An 18,586-nucleotide genomic window follows, 5' to 3' on the forward strand; every position below is an offset into this window, starting at 1 on the left:
CATGTTTACTAGAATTGTTGTGATGAATCGGGCAAATTTGTTAAGGATATAGCTTGAAATCACGAGTTACGCAATGGAAACTTTTGATTTTAATATTTTTTACAGTTTCGAAATAGTGGAAGATTTTACAGGGTTATATCCCAAATTTGGGGAATTTTCGCCCTACATTAACTAAAATAACGGGTAAACGGTTGCACCTCTAAATATGGCATTTCTATCTGGCTTTGATCGCGAGAGAACTATGACGTATTACCCGACCAAGGCTAGTAGAGTCCTGTAGAGCACAGCGCCACTACAGTAGAAGTCCGGTAGTCCGGGACCGGCCCGGTGCCGGATTACCGAAAATGCCGGACTATCGGGCGGTACCTCTTACTACGATATAGGATAAGGCGTACAGCGAAAACAGCTGTAACACGGCGTTTTGCAGTAAAATGTTGAACAGCATAATCATTAGTTTAATAACGTACTCCTCTTTTCAAACGTGTTGTTTCTTATTCATCATCATCATCAGCATCTGTTTACCCTCCAGGTTCGGCTTTTCCCTCGGACTCAGCGAGGGATCCCACCTCTACCGCCTCAAGGGCAGTGTCCTGGAGCTTCAGACTCTTGGTCGGGGATACAACTGGGGAGAATGACCAGTACCTCGCCCAGGCGGCCTCACCTGCTATGCTGAACAGGGGCCTTGTGGAGGGATGGGAGGATTGGAAGGGATAGACAAGGAAGAGGGAAGGAAGCGGCCGTGGCCTTAAGTTAGGTACCATCCCAGCATTCGCCTGGAGGAGAAGTGGGGAAACCACGGAAAACCACATCCAGGATGGCTGAGGGGGGAATCGAACCCACCTCTACTCAGTTGACCTCCCGAGGCTGAGTGGACACCGTTCCAGCCCTCGTACCACTTTTCAAATTTCGTGGCAGAGCCGGGAATCGAACCCGGACCCCCAGCGGTGGCAGCTAATCACACTAACCACTACACCACAGAGGCGGACGTTGTTTCTTATTGCCATTCTATAATAATACCGCAGTTCATCGATGTTTTTATCTGTAAGTCTTCCTTTAACATTTAGAGTCTTTCCATCTACAGTACAACTTCTCTTTTCCTTCTGTCCGCTTGAATTTTTGAAGGCATGTTCCCATTCGTTTTTGAACGTGGCCCATAAATTAAAATTTTGAAATCTGTTTTTCATCATATGGTTGGCTTTTCAGTACTCAGTACAGCACACAGCCTTCTATGCTGAATATTTCCAGATATACTGTAGAGATATTTAATTAAGTCAATGCATAACAAATGGATTGTATCAGATACATTTGCACTATTAACTTTGAAATAATAAAAAATACACTTCGATTGGTTTCGACAAATAATGCATCAAATTGATCACGAGAGATCATTATTAAGAGATAATAACATTTTAAAACATCCTGGAATGGTGCCGGACCATCGGGCGTTCCGGACTGTTGGATGCCGGACTAATGGAATTCTACTGTAGTAACGAGCTTGACCTCATCGCAGTACAGTCAGCCAAGGAGAAGAACTGGAGCACTAACCAAGAGCGACTACAATACCTTAAGGCAGGTTTCCATTAGCAGCAATATGGCCGCGAACGCGGGCCATGCATAGGTTGCATATGATAGCAGTTACGAGTTTAAAGTAATAATTGTTAAATAATTATTTCGAGTCTGCTTGTGCTCGTACTTCGTATTACTTTATTCGGTTTACACTTGATCACTATGCGACAACAGAAATTAACCGGACTGTTAGGGCAGAAACAAAGCTACCCTTTTTAGTCTTATTCTTTATTCAAACACTACATATACAGGATGAAGAGAAATTCGCGCACTCGGGCGTCGCAGCGCGACTCCTCACATGCCAGCAATAAAAAAATGTCTGTCACAAAAGTTGGTCCTGCGAGTATGTCAGGCAGAAAAAGGACGTTGAAGAGTGGCAATTTGGCAACACTGTAACCACATGTAGGGTAACTACCTCTGTCAGCATTTGTTATTCGTGCTGCACAGTTGGTGCAGTGGATAGAGTTTTGGGTTAGCGTGCAGGAGATCGAGGGGTTCGATCCTGGGTTGAATCGTGTATTTTTTTTATTTTGTAAATGTAATCCAGGTGGTGTAGTATCTGGCATCTTAATAGTCAACAGTGATTGCAGCGGGTACTATAGATACCATTTTCACTTACATACTACGATCCTAGAAATGGACGAACAATCGTTTTCGTTGGTGAGCTTTGAAAGACGCCCTTCCCACATCGTGGGCGTGAATTCATGCGCACCACTTCATATACTAGATGCGAAACCTGTTTTCTTTGTGCCCTCCTCCAGTGGTCTCATAGATTAGTCATCATCATCATCATCTGTTTACCCTCCAGGTTCGGTTTTTCCCTCGGACTGAGCGAGGGATCCCACCTCTACCGCCTCAAGGGCAGTGTCCTGGAGCTTCAGACTCTTGGTCGGGGGATACAACTGGGGAGTATGACCAGTACCTCGCCCAGGCGGCCTCACCTGCTATGCTGAACAGGGGCCTTGTGGAGGGATGGGAAGATTGGAAGGGATAGGCAAGGAAGAGGGAAGGAAGCGGCCGTGACCTTAAGTTAGGTACCATCCCGGCATTCGCCTGGAGGAGAAGTGGGAAACCACGGAAAACCACTTCCAGGATGGCTGAGGTGGGAATCGAACCCACCTCTACTCAGTTGACCTCCCGAGGCTGAGTGGACCCCGTTCCAGCCCTCGTACCACTTTTCAAATTTCGTGGCAGAGCCGGGAATCGAACCCGGGCCTCCGGGGATGGCAGCTAATCACGCTACCCACTACACCACAGAGGCGGACATCTTACTGTATTACAGTATGTAATGTCCTATGGAAATTAGCAAATAAAAAATGGGCCTCAACCCAGGATCGAACCCTCGACCTCCTGCATGCGAACCCAAAACTCTATCTACTGCACCAGCTGTACAGCACGGGAATTATTTGCTGACAGAGGTTCTTACCCTACATGTGGTTACAGTGTTGCCAAATTGCCACACTTCAACGTCCTTTTTCTGCCTGATATTCTCGCAGGACCAACTTTTGTGAGAGACGTTTTTTTATTGTTGGCATGTGAGGAGTAGCGCTGCGACGCCCGAGTGCGCGAATTTCGCTTCACCCTGTATATCATATGCCTGCTCTTTCAACTAAACAGATTCACGGGAGTTCAGCTAAATCAGCCTCAAAGTTCTCAGCTTTCCGAACAAACACAGTATGTCAAAGAACGTCACAATGTAAGTGTTGAGGCAGCATATCATCTAACCGGACCAACGATCTAACGGTCTTTACTTTTGCACCAGTGATTCTATAATGCGTATTTTCAACATTTTTAGTCATTCGACAGCCACGCCCCCTTGCTTATGTGACCACTGGAAACATGGCGGACGTTCAATTAGCTTCAGCCAGGCAGCGCTTCCCCCTCTCCATACTATTTTATAGCTCGTACATGGCCGACTGGATCCCTCGCTGCGCTAGCTAGAGCGACGCATCAAGTCGGCCGTGGCTCGTTGAACCTGACTATATGGTATTTCCGTGCGCTGCGCCAAAGTCACAGCACTAGTTCACATTCTTTCCGCGGATCCACTCGCCTTGGTCGGGTAATACTTAGACTGCCGAGTATACTTCCGTGGCATTGGTGTTCACGTTGGACGGTAATACAAGGAGGGATGAATTCAAAGAAAACCCGCCGATCCACCAAACGAGAGAACAAATTTATTGTGCGTACGACCTTTACGGGTACTATAGCAGAACACTCCTGAAGAATTCGTGTGTGATGTGAAGCAACTAGTCCCCGCGCGCATATTTTTAGACGCCGTGTACATCATCGCATTCAGCTTACCTTTGCTGCATACTACAGACATAGGACTCTTGGAACATCGACTGAATAGGAGTACATGGCATGATATTTTACAAGTATTTCTGCCTCTTTCTAATAGTTATAGCCACGTCTAGTAGTATTACAGTGGTTACCTGTGCAAGTCCTGCATTGTGCACCACCCCGTGTTATGGTAGAGGTTACCATTGTATTCCACTCCCACTCGCCCTTCGTACACACAGTACGATGAGGCATTGTTTCATCTCTGAGTTGTTGGAGCCTATTATTATCCGAGAGTCTGTTAATGACTATTTACCAACATGTATTACTGTCTGCTTCTGACGAGAGGTCGCGGCGGCTTGTAGGTACGGTACGAGTAACAGATACTATACTCTAAGCTACAAACATTAGTCGTGAACACTGTGCGAGTTGTTTGAAACAGATGAACGCTCATAATTAAACTGTTCATTAAACAGTATTTATAGTAAATGTGTAATTAGTGGTGGTGGTGATGGCGGTGATTATTAGTTTAAGCGGAAGTACAACTACTGTAGGTAACCATCCTCTATATAACACTAATCAGAGAGAAAAATGGAACGGATCCGACACTTCGAAAAATGAAGATAACGGCCAAAGAAAGACAAGGGCCACGAAGGACGTGAAAATGAAAGACTCCCTAGGTCTGGAGTGCGCTAATACCGTCGGGGCCGTAAAAGACGAAGAGGTGACCAAGGGAGGTCGGATAGGATAGACGATAGTGAGGAGCCTAGCACAAGTAAGTGGAAGCAATACCAACACTCAGCTAAGAGCCCCGTGGTCGCCAACCCATGCCCCGAAGTTCAGAGCCCCTGGGGCCAAATTTAGTCGCCTCTTACGATTATTCTACCACCCAAACCCACACGGAGGTGGGAATATGTAACTAAGCACAATGCACTACCACGTTGAAATTTCACAGCAGCACCTCAGTTCGCAAGAGTCATCGCGGACGGAACAGATGTTTATTGTCAGGACTTCAGGCTTGAAATAAGCGCATGAGCAGCACCTCTCGCACACTTTACCGCGCATCCACGCGACTTCTCGTCGGACTACCATAGAATGCTACGTCCAACAATTCCTGTACCGACACCATTATCCCACTTCTTCCTTGGCCTGCGTATTCACCGTGTCTCTCGTCTACCGTACTGAACATGCCTGGTCCATAACCGCAAGACGACTGGCATGTCGTAAGCCACTAGTGGCAAAAGATGAACTGTGGCGAGGTGCAGAAATTGTATAGACTGCTATACCTAGATACACGTTCAATATCTCTTCTTTGCAGTGTCGTACCGTGTTGTAGTATTTATTACCGCACTTGGGAGTCCCACGAGAAATTGATTCCTGCAAGTCGAACCGAACTGCAAGATCAATAGTTTCACCCATATACCATAAGAACTCAGTATTATAAGCATGACGCAATGGCGTCGCGTGCTTAAAATCTTTGGGCGTTCATACAGAGTTGACAGGAGATAAACTAATTGCGATATGTAGACCTAAGTTGCTCCTCAGTCGGTCGATCTAACAGGAACTTAGCCTATATTGTTCGCCTCTTTGGTTCATTAAGCAATACAGCATTATGTTACAAGTGCGACTGTCAACACCACCGTGCGGTTATTCAATTAACTACTCCGGATTAACAACTCTGTGCCGGCTTTGTGCATTAACCACTGCACGGCCGACTTGATGCGTCGCTCTAGCTAGCTAAGAAGCGTAGTGAGGGATCCAGTCGGCCGTGACCACTGCCACGGACTACGCTATGCGTGCTGCCATCTTTGGGACTTGAAAAGCACTTTTAGAGAAGGAACTGGAAGTGGGTCAGCGCAAGGTAGATAGTGTGGGTCAGCGGTCTGTGATCCACTGCCTGTTCCATATGAAGCAGCCATCGGATTCATATCGAGCAAGAAGCTGCCGTGATCACACAGTAAACTGTGATCATATTCGCCATACCCACAGCATTGCCCATTGAAGCTCTAGCTAGCCTATGCAATACGCCGAAGTTTGTAGTTCAAAAGAGGATTGTGATCGGCTGGCGTGGCGCGTGATTCAAATGGAAACGGAAAGTGAAGCGGCACTTACAACTTCGAAAATACATTCTCAACGTACAGAACTCTTGTTCTCGTCATACAACATCATGTAAATTTAAAGAGTTTTGGGATTACCAGGGTTTTCACGTGCTCGTGTGATCCTTAAGACGAGACTCCCCTGCGCTGACTTCTCTTGTATTTCGTAGTGTTGCAGTTTTAATTTCCATCAGTTGATTAAATAAATGGAGAGAGAATTAAGTGAGTGCTGGATTTTCAAATACACTACGTCACCGGATGCCCCTTGCTCCTCGTTTTAAAGATGCCAGGTATGTAGCTAACAGCGTGTAAGGCCTCCTTTGCTACTGTTACAGCGTTTATTCTTCATGAAGGCTTCTCACTGAAGGTGGTATTTGTTTCCATTCTTCTTGAAACCTCGTGAATAGTTGTTACCGGGTTGTTGGACGAATATTTATTTCACGCAACAGACGCTCTAGTTCATTCCAAAGAGTGCACGATGGGGTTCAGATTGGGGCTTTGAACAGGCCGGTCTAGCACATTCACTTCATTATCTCCGGACAACGATGCAACGGTCCTCTCTTTGTGGGCAGGAACGTTATTATGCTGATAGAGAATGGGTCCTATTTCAAACTATTACTACAGTGTGTGAAGCATACTAGTGTCCACTGATCATTGTGCCATCGATCAGAAATAATGGTCTGATCCCAAACCAGGAGAAACAGCTCCGGACCATCAAACCATCTCCACCGAATTTCACCGTCGCCGCAACACACCCTTCTAAGTGCCACAGCATATACCGCGGCTTTTCGCTCCATAAAGCCTTCTTCCACTGCTCTACACACCAATGGCGCTGTTTTACACCTTTCTAAGCAATGCCCTGCATTCGTTCGTGTGGTCAGTGTTTCCAGGCAGCAGCACGACCCTGAAAACTGAGTCCTATCGCTTCCCGACCAATCGTTCCGTCACTGATTTCTGTCCCTGACCTGCAACTGAATCTTCTGCAATAGTTGATAAGGATGTCTGACGATCAGTGGCGAAGCTTGGGGGGAACCTAAGAGTCTCAGATTCCCCAGACGAAATACGAATAATAAATTATTGATATAAGGCACGAAAATTATGTCTAATAAACTTAATAGACTTCACGGCTTTCCGATCTGCCGCGCTACCCGCAGAGCACTGAGCCTAGCCGTTGAGTCTGGCTTCAGCCAGACTCTTACCTTTCTGCTAGCGGGCGGGGCTTGTACTGGTTGCTATGACAACGTATGACGTCATGCAGCGGTAAGTGCTCGCTTTGAAACCTAGCTGGGAGTCTAGTCTCCAAGTCGCGAGTTACGAGTTAATGTTTACGTTCTGATCTGTTGATCTGTGAAGTTTACAACTTATTATTAGTGGTCTGTGTTTTGTGAAGAGTTGCCAGTATTTTTTAAATCCGTGTATGATGAATGAAAGTAATGATATTATTACATACTTGCTTCGAACTCCATTTTCTTCTTTGTCTTTCGAAGAAAAATGTGCCCTGAAAGACAAGCGGCCACAGCCATTATTGACAATTGTGCAAAAGGATGGAAACCAAATAACAACTTTCCAGTCCCAATGGTATAAGGATTATACATGGCTTACAGCAAGTGTGACAGATTGTAAGTTTTATTGTTACATTTGCATATTATTTGGAGGTGATAGGGAATGGAATGAGGGTGGCATCAGTACCCTAGAAAATTTTCATAGAAGAGCACGTAAACACCAGATTTCAAAAAGATATATTCAGAACAGTTTCTCCGCAGGAGTAGAATAGATCATGCGATATCAGGAGCGGCTCGTCTTGCAGCTCTAAAGCATAATGAGTTAGTAAATCATAATAGACGGGTTCTTGGCAGGTTAGTTCAAGTGGTGTGTTTTCTCGGAAAACAAGAACTTCCATTCCGTGGGCATGACGAGAGTAGTGACTCCGTAAATAAAGGTAACTACCTCGAGACCTTGGAATTGCTAGCACAAGAAAATTCATGAGAGAGCATCTGGGAGCAACTTCGGGATTTAAAGGAACTTCGAGTGACATTCAGAATGAACTTATTGACTGTGTAACTCAAGTGATGAATGAAGAGATACAGAAAGAAATTTCTATTTGTGAATTTGTATCAGTTCAGGCGGATGAAACATTAGATATATCTTGTCAGAATCAGATGAACATTATATTTCGGTATTGTGTTGGTTATAACGTTCACGAGAGGTTTGTGGGGTTCTACGACGTCTCAAAAGATAAAAGTGCCACTGGACTGTCAGCCGTAATATTGGATGTCTTACGAAAATGGGGCGTAGAAAAGAAGTTAATATGTCAGACTTACGACGAGGCTTCCGTAATGGCGGGTTCTACAGGGGGTGTTCAAACTATCGTAAAGCAAGTTTGCCCACATGCAATGTTTATACATTGCTATGCACATAAGCTTAATTTGGTACTCTTGTATGGAGCAAAAGCTGTAAAGAAAGTGCGTCTCTTTACTTATGATTTGACTGCCTTCCATACATATTTCAGCAAGTCATCAAAGAGAACTCAAGTCCTAAGAGATAAAGGCTTTAAACTTCCCCCGGCATGTACGACACGTTGGAACTTCCACTCCAGAGCAACACTAACAATAGCATCCCATTTCAAGGACTTGAAAGGAGCTCTTACACACATTGTTGATAAAGATGAAGAATGGGATGGCGAATCTGTTAATTGTGCTATGGGACTGGTTAAGAGATTAGACGACCCTAATTTCCTCTTCCTGTTGTGCGTCTTCAACAAGATATTTTGCTACACGGATCATTTATTCAAGGTGCTGCAAGCAAAATGCACATCTAATGTAAATATCTGCAACTATGAGATAAAGCAAACCATAAATAACTTAAAAAATCTGAGACATGAAGAAACAGTGAATGAATGCATAGACATCAGCAAAGCTCTCAATACCGCAATGGCAACAGAATCATTTGTAGTGCCAATCCTCACAGCCTTAGCATATGAAATAATTGATACCACCGTGGTACAGATGGAAATGCGGTTCTGTGACTTTGAAAACTTCCATTTTGCAGAATTATTGGATGAGAATCAATTTAAGGCTTACAACACAAGTTTTCCCTCAATGAAAATGAAACAACTCCTAAAGATGTACCCTTTTTTCGAAAGTGAACAACTAACAAATGAACTTAAGAATGTGTACCCTGATGAAGCTAAACATCTACCTCCACAAATACTGCTAAAATATATGTTGGATAATGGTCTGGACAAGGTTTACGAACAAACAACACGTTTGGTTCGTTTAGTTCTCACATTTCCAGTGACAACATGTTCGAGTGAAAGAAGTATGAGTGCGCTAAAACGCATAAAAACCTCCCTGAGGAATTCAGTGACAAACAGTAGACTATGTAATTTAAGTACACTTGCGATAGAGAAATCTCTATTGCACGAACTGTCAAATAATCAGAGCTTCAGGGACCGTGTCATTGATGCATTTGCAGAGAGAAAGGAGCGCCGCATACACTTGCTGTATAAAAGAATTTAAGGTAAGCTTGAACAATATTCTTAGACTCCCCAAGTAATATAGCTAGCTTCGCCACTGCTGACGATTGGTTCGTAAAGTACGCTTTAGAGTTTTGCGGTCCGTGTCGGTTAATTTCTAAGGCCCACTCGAGTGATGATTCGGTTCAGTGCTTCCCTGACGTATTCACTTCACAATAGCATCGCTAATAGTGGATCTCGGCACATACACGTAGTTCCCGTGAAATCTCTCTGATAGAATGCCCAAACTTGGGGGCCGCTACAATCATACCCCCATTCGAACACACTCAATTTTCTACCTTGACTCATTCTGATAGAAAACATTTCTATCCTGTTGAAGCATTGACCTGAAATTGAATATCTTCGGATGCATAGCCAAACGTCATACAGAGTGCATTCAGTCGGGTGTCCGGAGACTTCTGGCTGCATAGTGTACGTTGGTCTTGAGTACTGAAAAGTGATAGAGTGAACACACTTCAGAATTTAGGAATAAAATTATAAATCTGTTTCCAGTCAGTCACTCTTTCCCTTAATTTTTGTTTTATCCATCGATCAAAGTTGTGTCCAAAATGCATATAAAACGGTTCTATGACCTTATGCGTGCGATTCTGTTAATAACCTCTCTCCCTCATTGAAACAAGAATTATAAGCGAATGTAATAGAGTAGTGGCTCAAACGATTGAGGCGCTAGCCTTCTGACCCCAACTTGGCAGGTTCGATCCCGGCTCAGTTCAGTGGTATTTGAAGGTGCTCACATACGGCAGCCTCGTGTCGGTAGATTTACTGTGACGTAAAATAACTCCTGCAGGACTATAGTCCGGCACCTCGGCATCTCCAAAACCGTGAAAGTAGTTAGTGGAACGTAAAGCCAATAACATGATGATGATGATGATTAATATTATTATTATTATTATTATTATTATTATTATTATTATTATTATTATTATTATTATTAAGTATCCACTATTTCCTACCAAAGAAATTAATTAAACTGGATAGGTTTGGATTACTAATTTAAATGGACATCATAGGCCTATACTGATATCTCATAAATTGTACGATGGTAATAACTTTTAGTAATGGTTTGTGCTGTTCTTTCTGATTTCAGAGTATGCGACGGTCGGTTACATGGCTAAAAGGATCCAGATGCGCAAGAATCGCTTCCTGGCCATTCAGAAGATCGCGGAGCAGAAGAAAGCGGGTTTGGACGCGGCGCACCCGCCCCCGCCTGGGCCACCGGAGGGAGATCACGCGCCCAAGCAGACAGTGAGTGTCGCCAGCTATAATTCATGCTGGTAGACTGCACACATTCATCCGCTCATTACTCATTTACATGTTAGCACATATTCATGCTTTTATTTTCTGGCTAAAAAACGAAAATATCACTATTCTAGGTCCCGTGATGATGTCCTAAAAAATTCCCTGCATTTTCTTAACAGGCTCGTTTTATCTTGTTTCTAAATATCAACACTTTTCTGATGACCCTGGTGAATAAGTAACAATAATAGTACCAGTGGAATATACAGAGTGGAAGGAAACTATGTGAATCGGGTATATGAATGACCATTGTAATACTGATAAATAATTCGGAAAAAAGAATTCGGTATCTAGGGTCGTTGTCATTTTATCAGCTGCTGAAGTTAGCCAATCAGATCGCTTCGCGGGCGAATTCAAATGGGCTTTGAGAGGCGGTGTTGCTAAATCTGTACATGGATTAAGATCGGCATCAGAGCACCAGTCGAAGAATGAAACTTCGCCAGGAGAGGAGTTTGAATTCGGACCTCCAAGCTGACAGGATCACGCCAAAGCAAGTACGCTATGGTGACACCTGCTGAAACCAACGGCGTGCTTGTGTTTGACGCTCATCTCTCGGCATGCCTCTCAAGCCGGTCTTAAGTCACCGCCGCGCAAAGCCCATTTGAACTTACCCGCGAAGCGATCTGATTGGCTAACTTCAGCAACTCATAAAATGACAACGGTGCGAGATATCGAATTACTTTTTTCTAATTATTTATCAGTACGACCAACCCTCTAACGCTCATCTACCCGGATCACGTTGTTTCCGACCACCTTATGTATATATCTCCTTTCACTTGTCTCAACAAGTATGTTAGTAGGTGTTAAAGGCAAGTATTACACCATTCAAGATTTTATAACCAAAATTATGGGAATGCTTATTGTTTTATTCGTGTGAAATTGACCTAAGTACGGACAAAAGTCAAATTTATAGAGACCAGTGTTCAGTCTTTGTATAAGTGTGCAAAACCCTTGTCGGGAATATTACACAGTTTGAATGTTGCGACTAAAATACAAGAAGTCACTTCAGAACAAATAGAGGAAATAACAAATTTATCTATTTTATAATCTTTGTTTACTCCCTTCAGTCACAATTCAGCAAAAATCAGATACAATGTATTGATTTTATAAATAGTGTCGAGTCTAGACCAGGTGACACAACACGGGCCTCTATAGAAACTGAAATTCCCGGCATTTATGTCAATTTCACATCCATGTATTAACTATATCAAGTTTGAATAACACTTGAAACTAGACATTGGAGAATGGGCTACTATTTCGAAAATCAGAAACATTTCTTCTTATCCACTGGGGCCATTTGATGCGATGTGTGGGATATTCTGACGATCTTGTTTTATATATGAGAATAAGTGCCTTTTTTTTATACCAAACAATTGAAAATTACAGAAGATATTTCAAGACGACAAACATTTTCCTGTCATCCAGCGCGGGGAGCTTGACATTACCGGTGTCTACGAGAAGATCTGGGTTTCCTTCATCGTTACATGTTTCTACACCTACAAATAAGCCCGTACCTACCTAACTGTCCCTCCCTTGTATTACCAATTCGGTATTTATTGAATTTTTATTATAGAGTATTTTTTTAACTCTAATAACCAACTTAAATAATGTTCACGCGCGCTAATATCAAAGTCATTTATTATGAAATAATTATCCTTCCGGATTGCGTTGTGAAGCCACAACAATTTTTGCGTGCACTTCCCGAAAATAGACGCTAAAAAATACAGATGTATGGGTAACAACGTTCATTTTTTTTTGTATTCCCAAATTTATAGTTGCAAAAAATATCAGCAAGAATAAATGGAACTATTCAAATATTTTTTAAACTATTCTTTGTACTTTCATGTGAAAAATACCTGTACCTGCGGGATTTGTGAAATGAAGGATTGATTTTAGGTACGTAATCGGATTCAGGGCTGTGTGAATCAGTCTTAATAGAGCCATGTTTATCACACAATTAAAATGGCGATCAAACATTTAGCAAGCCATTGCGAAAATGAAGTTAGGCATTTGAATAATCGCGCTTATGATGTTTTTCCACACTATTTTACTACGAAATTTATTACGCATATTGTAAATATATTGAATAATATTCTCGTCTATTTGTGAATATTAATCATCGTGGATGTGAAAAATATCAAGATTTGGAGTTCTGTTGTACTCATGGAACAGTTCACGTGTCCAGTTTTAACCACTTTGGTGAAATGTGACCGCTCCTACTCATTATCTTGACGTCATCACTTATGACCCACTTGCTGCTTCTCTCAGAACCCCCCTACTAACGCTGGACCAAGGTAAATGCATCTTTGTCTACGACTTATTTTCATGTTATGTCCCTCCTTAGTCGGCATTTTGTCCTGCCCTTACGTAAGAGTTTCTAAACATATTGAAGCAACAGAAAAATTCAGTTATTGTTTCCCTTTACATTAAGAATAAATTTTGAGATCTGCTTGCCTTCATGGACTTATAAATGAAGAAACCAAAACACATTCCTCCTCCTCCTCCTCCTCCTCCTCGCAGCTATCTTGCAGGTTGTTCCACCACCTTGCATGGAGTGTGAGATGAGCTTTGTAGTTAGTTGCCATTTGCACACATACGCAATGGTGTACACAATAAATTTGCACTGCGTATTATGTTGTACTTATGGCTTGTATTACAATAACACATATATTTATTTCCAAATTTTATATTAAATCAGCAGAATTTCTCCTTTCTCGATAATATAGATGTTTAAAACTCATGTAGCATTAAATACTGACTTGGACATTTGTATAAAATAGTAACTTATATACAGAATATGTTATTCCAACACATTATCGCTCCCACATACCAAACGTTGACATGTTCTTTGCATAATGCACTAACAGTTTCAGTGTACTGAAATATTTAATTGAGAGTTTTCCTGTGGAGATTTTTATCTTAATTTCCCTGTTTATTGTTTAATAATAAAAATAATAAATTATGCTCAACATCCCGTTGCTAGATTTACATGTCATCATACTTTACTGTGACTAATAAATTTCGTAAATCCTCATTAGAATAAAACAAATAATTTCGCAAATCTAAAAGAAGACTGTCACAAGCTCTAGGGGACGTCCCTACCAGTCAGACGAATACCACTGTGTATTGGCTATCCATCCATCCTCAGATATCTCCTCCATTAATCTCACCCTGAAGCCAACTAGGAAAAAAGCCGATCAGACTCCTATTTCTCGCTCACCCCATCCAATTCACAGCTGATTCCCTCAGCAGTTCACATTTCCATCAATTTTCTTCAAACTTGCCCTAATACCTAAAAAAATCATAAATTTTTAATAAATCTTCTATAACGCGTAAACTTATTCAGTTAAATAAATCGCCTTAAAATATACAGATTATGTATATTTTGGTTGAACATGAACCTCATCATTTCATTGAGCAAAGTGTGTCAAATTCTCAATATTACAGGACCGAAATATTACTTACACAAGGCAAAATTAATTGTATCCGCGTAATAAATTTACAGTTTACTGGAATAAATAAAATTAAATATGTATAATGTCAGGACGGATTGACTGTTACTGAATGCAGGAGTGGTCATCAGTTTACACTTCACTGACCGCTTACTTCAAAAGAGTAGTGCATTATGGATCAACACAGCTACAGAGCAAATGTAACTTCTGTTCTTTATTTAGAAGGCTATCCCAAGGATTATCTTTAATAAAAATGCATTTTCTCCAATTTTTGAGTTACCTTGGAGAGAATCTTTGTTTGGAAATCTGCTTTACTTCATTTTTATCAAATCCTTTAGAAGTGAAAAGAACATAATTTTACTACAAAGAGCCACGGCACTATGTGGAATAGTTCGCTCTGTGTCAACTTGTAGGTTATGTAGAAATGGAAATAAAAATCCTTAGTTCTAGCCCATAAGGCAAGCAACTCAATGCTGAAAACATCCTAGGGAAATGAGCTAAGAGTTTTAGGTAAATAAAATATGTATAATAAAGTATTAGAATATATTCTTTATTCATTCCTAAAAATCGCAATTCGTTTCTTAATCATCGTTACCCGGTCGATTAGATTAGCAATTTGCCTTTTTGTACCACTACGAGTCAATGCATTGTTTCACTTAAGCACCACTAAGAGCACTAATATGAGTCAATGCAGTTTTACTTAACTACATTCGGTGTGGACATTTTCCAAAATTCAAAAAACGCCTGAGGTTACTGAACCAAGGAACACATTACAGAAAGCATTTTTGAAATAAGTTAATTTGGCTAGGATTTGAATAAAAAAGGAAAACGAGTAAAGAAACAAGCGATTTTGGCCTGTTTTTCCGAAACTGCATTTAGGCCGGAAGTAATTTTCGAAATTTGATGTTTTTTAATTTTGATATAGCTATCCAAGACTCACAATTTGAAACCTTTTCGGGCCCTTTAGCCCTTCAACTTTCGGCACAATTGAGGAAATTGCTTAATTGTACGTTTTTCGTAGTCTGGGGACAGGTCATTAAGGCGTATGGAACCTTTAATTATCCCACTAATTGGAATGAAGCAGTTAGCTCTACTCTCGGTCGCTTTTGCCTCCAAGAGTTAACTTGCACATCTTCATCATATTCAGGAGGGTATTTATGAGTTATAATAAGGACGTAAAGGACTGAGTACATACGTCTCTCTTAATACTGGTCAAGATCTCAATTAATCTCAATTAGAGCATGGTTCCAGTTTCAGTGTATCGGACTCACACCAGGATTACTTGAACGATCCCAAACAAAAAGTAGTGTTTCTAAAATGTTGCAAACTTAGGACAGCGAAGACTTGGGAGTAAGAAGACGAGCTGCTCGACTAAGCGGTATGTTTCAATCTAGCGGTGGAGATATAGCGAAGAATAACATCGTTAAACGAGTAAGCTTGAGTGGAGAAGTTAAAGGTAGGAAAAACCAAAATATGAAGATGAAGTTGGAATTCATTTATAGGAAGAATAGTTAGGGATTAAAATAATTTTTCAATGGAAATATTCAATAAATTTCCAAAATGTGAAATAATATTAAGAAAAGACTGGTAAACAATTGGCGGGTAATCTGCCTCCTGGGTAACAGTCCTAAATGCAGGTCATTGATAACTGATTCATAGACTAGTACTCGTTTCTGGTGTAGGCTGAGTGAATCCCACGATCATGTGTCTCTCCAACACTAAAAATTATATTTTTAAAAATTATCGTCTCGGCTATGCAGTCCCCAATTAAAGACACGATGATCATTGTTCCTTTAACAGGGGTGGAGAGGGTATTTCGAGATCATCAGCTCTTCATTAAAAATGAAAGACTGTATACCTATTTTTTTACAAGTCGTTTTACATCACACCGACACAGATAGGTCTTATGGCAACGATGGGATAGGAAGGGCTTACAAATGGGAAGGAAGCGGCCGTGGCCTTATCTAAGGTATTTCCCCAGCATTTGCCTGGAATAAAAATGGGAAACCACGGAAAACATCCTTAGGGCTGCCGACAGCGGGGATCGAACCCACTATCTCCCGGATGCAAGCTCATAGCTGCACACCCCTAACAGCACGGCCAGCTCGCCCGGTATATATACCTTATCCCTAGCAGATACCCGTTGCGTACAAAATATTCGCATTGACTTGTTAATTACCGTGAAAATACTACGTTATGTCTCTCTAGCTGTGGAAGTTTCCAATAATTATGTTTATAACACAATTTATGTGCTAAGTGATAAATATTCAAGAGTGTTAGCGGTGAAAATGATCCACGCTAAGAATATGTTTTCTTTCCTCTCAGGTGAGATTTATTTCCTCCTTCGCCCCTTGTACCTAAGTTTTAAAAATGTTCAGGTTCTCTCATTTTAGGGACGAAAGACTTTTCTTTTTGCTACTTATTTAACATGGCACTAACACATGCTTGGTTTTCACCGACGGAAGGAGAGCAAGGGCTAGGATTAAGAAGGCGGGCGTGGTCTTCATTATGTTTCAGCCTCAGCATTTACCTGGTACGAAAATGGGAAACCACACAAAACCATCTTCAGGACTACCGACGGTGGGATTCGAACCCTCTATCTCCCGAATTAAAGCGCACAGGTGCACGACTCTTACCGCACAAGACATTCTTTCGGCCTCGAGTAGTTAGCATACTATTGAGCGAGTTGGCCATGCGGTTAGTGGGTGCGAAGCAGTGAGTTTGCATTCGGGAAGTATTGGGTTCGAACCCCACCGTCGGCAGCCCTGAAGATGTTTTCTTTGGTTTCACATTTTCACGCCAGGCAAATGCTAGGGCTGTACCAAGTTTGAGTCCAATAGTTTTCATTTTATTGCCTTTACGTCCAAGCACAATCAATATTTTTGAAGAGAACGGCACTATTGCTCGACAAAAGTTTAATCCGATGAAGTTGTTCATATGATGGTGAATTTTTATTTTTATTTTTCCTGTGGGTTTAACGTTCCATCAAGTTTCTTTCTTTCTTTCTTTCTTTCTTTCTTTCTTTCTTTCTTTCTTTCTTTCTTCTTTCTTTCTTAATCCGTTAGCCCTTCAGGGTTGGTTTTTCCCTCGGCCTCATCGAGGGATTCCACCTCTACCGTCTTAAGTGCAGTGTCCTGGAGCGTGAAACTTTGGCTCTGGGATACAACTGAGATGGAGAACCAGTACCTCGCCCAGGCGGCCTCACCTGTTATGGTGAACAGGGGCCTTGAGAGGGCATGGGAAGATTGGAAGGGATAGACAAGGAAGAGGGAACGAAGCGGCCGTGCCCTTAAGTTAGATACCATCCTGGCATTTGCCTGGAGAAGTGGGAAACAACAGAAAACCACTTCGAGGATGGCTAAGGTGGGAATCGAACCCTCCTTTGACCTCACGAGACTGAGTGGACCCGTTCCAGCCTTCGCACCACTATTCAAATTTCGTGACAGAGCCGGGAATCGAACCCGGGCCTCCGGGGTTGGCAGCTAATCACACTAACCACTACACCACAGAGGCGGATTCGTGCAAAAACAAGTTGAGTAAATCTTTGAAATGCTGTATGTAATTATGTGTGTGGCCGTTGTGAGATAAAAGTTCAGCAGACGAACTCCGTTATAGCTCATTAGAGCTTGTCAGGCTAGGACCACACTTGCGATATTTCAAGCTGCGGTTTTCACGCAGCTGGATGACCTGCGAGGTGCATTTTGTCACGCTGGATTTCTGTGTGTTTTTCACGCAGCTGGGCGAAAGGGCGCGTGACCACACTTGCGTGTTTGCACGGCGTGGTTTTATCAGTAATAATTAATAATTTCGTGTGGCTATTACTAGCCGGGTGCAGCCCTTGTAAGGCAGACCCTCCGATGAGGGTGGGCGGCATCTGCCATGCGTAGGTAACTGCGTGTTATTGAGGTGGAGGATAGTGTTGTGTGTGGTGTGTGAGTTGCAGCACAAATACCCAGCCCCCAAGTCATTGGAATTAACCAAAGAAGATTAAAATCCTCGATCCGACCGAGAATCGAACCCGGAACCCACTGAATCGAAGGCCAGTACGCTGACCATTCAGCCAACGAGTCAGACATTTTATCAGTGCGATGTACATTGTAAAATAGCAAAGAATCGCCATTGCTCTGCATACAGAAGGAATTCCATTAAAGAATAACACAGCTGGTTCGTTATGTCCTGCGTTGGTTGTTCGTCGTCGTCGTCAAAGAAAATATTGAATCCATCCTACAATAAGTGACAGGTCATCAAGTGGACAATTTGTGCTGCTACACAATAAACTAAAAGACAACCGAGATCAATTTTTGAGTATTACAGAATTTCCGGGAAATTATTTGAAATGCATTTTTGTTTGCTGAAAAATGTTA

The 18,586-nt window shown here is 42.0% G+C and overlaps 1 protein-coding gene across 1 annotated transcript in view; it reads left to right on the forward strand.

The window, feature by feature from the left end:
• Positions 1 to 18,586, forward strand: part of Rdl (Resistant to dieldrin) — a 493,946-nt gene that overhangs the window by 442,674 nt on the left and 32,686 nt on the right. Inside the window, exon 8 of the mRNA XM_067138847.2 lies at positions 10,562 to 10,719. Coding sequence (XP_066994948.1) covers positions 10,562 to 10,719 — 158 coding nt within the window. The remainder of the gene's footprint in view (positions 1 to 10,561; positions 10,720 to 18,586) is intronic.

This window comes from Anabrus simplex, chromosome 1, assembly GCF_040414725.1.
Source record: "Anabrus simplex isolate iqAnaSimp1 chromosome 1, ASM4041472v1, whole genome shotgun sequence".
NCBI lineage: Eukaryota > Metazoa > Arthropoda > Insecta > Orthoptera > Tettigoniidae > Anabrus > Anabrus simplex.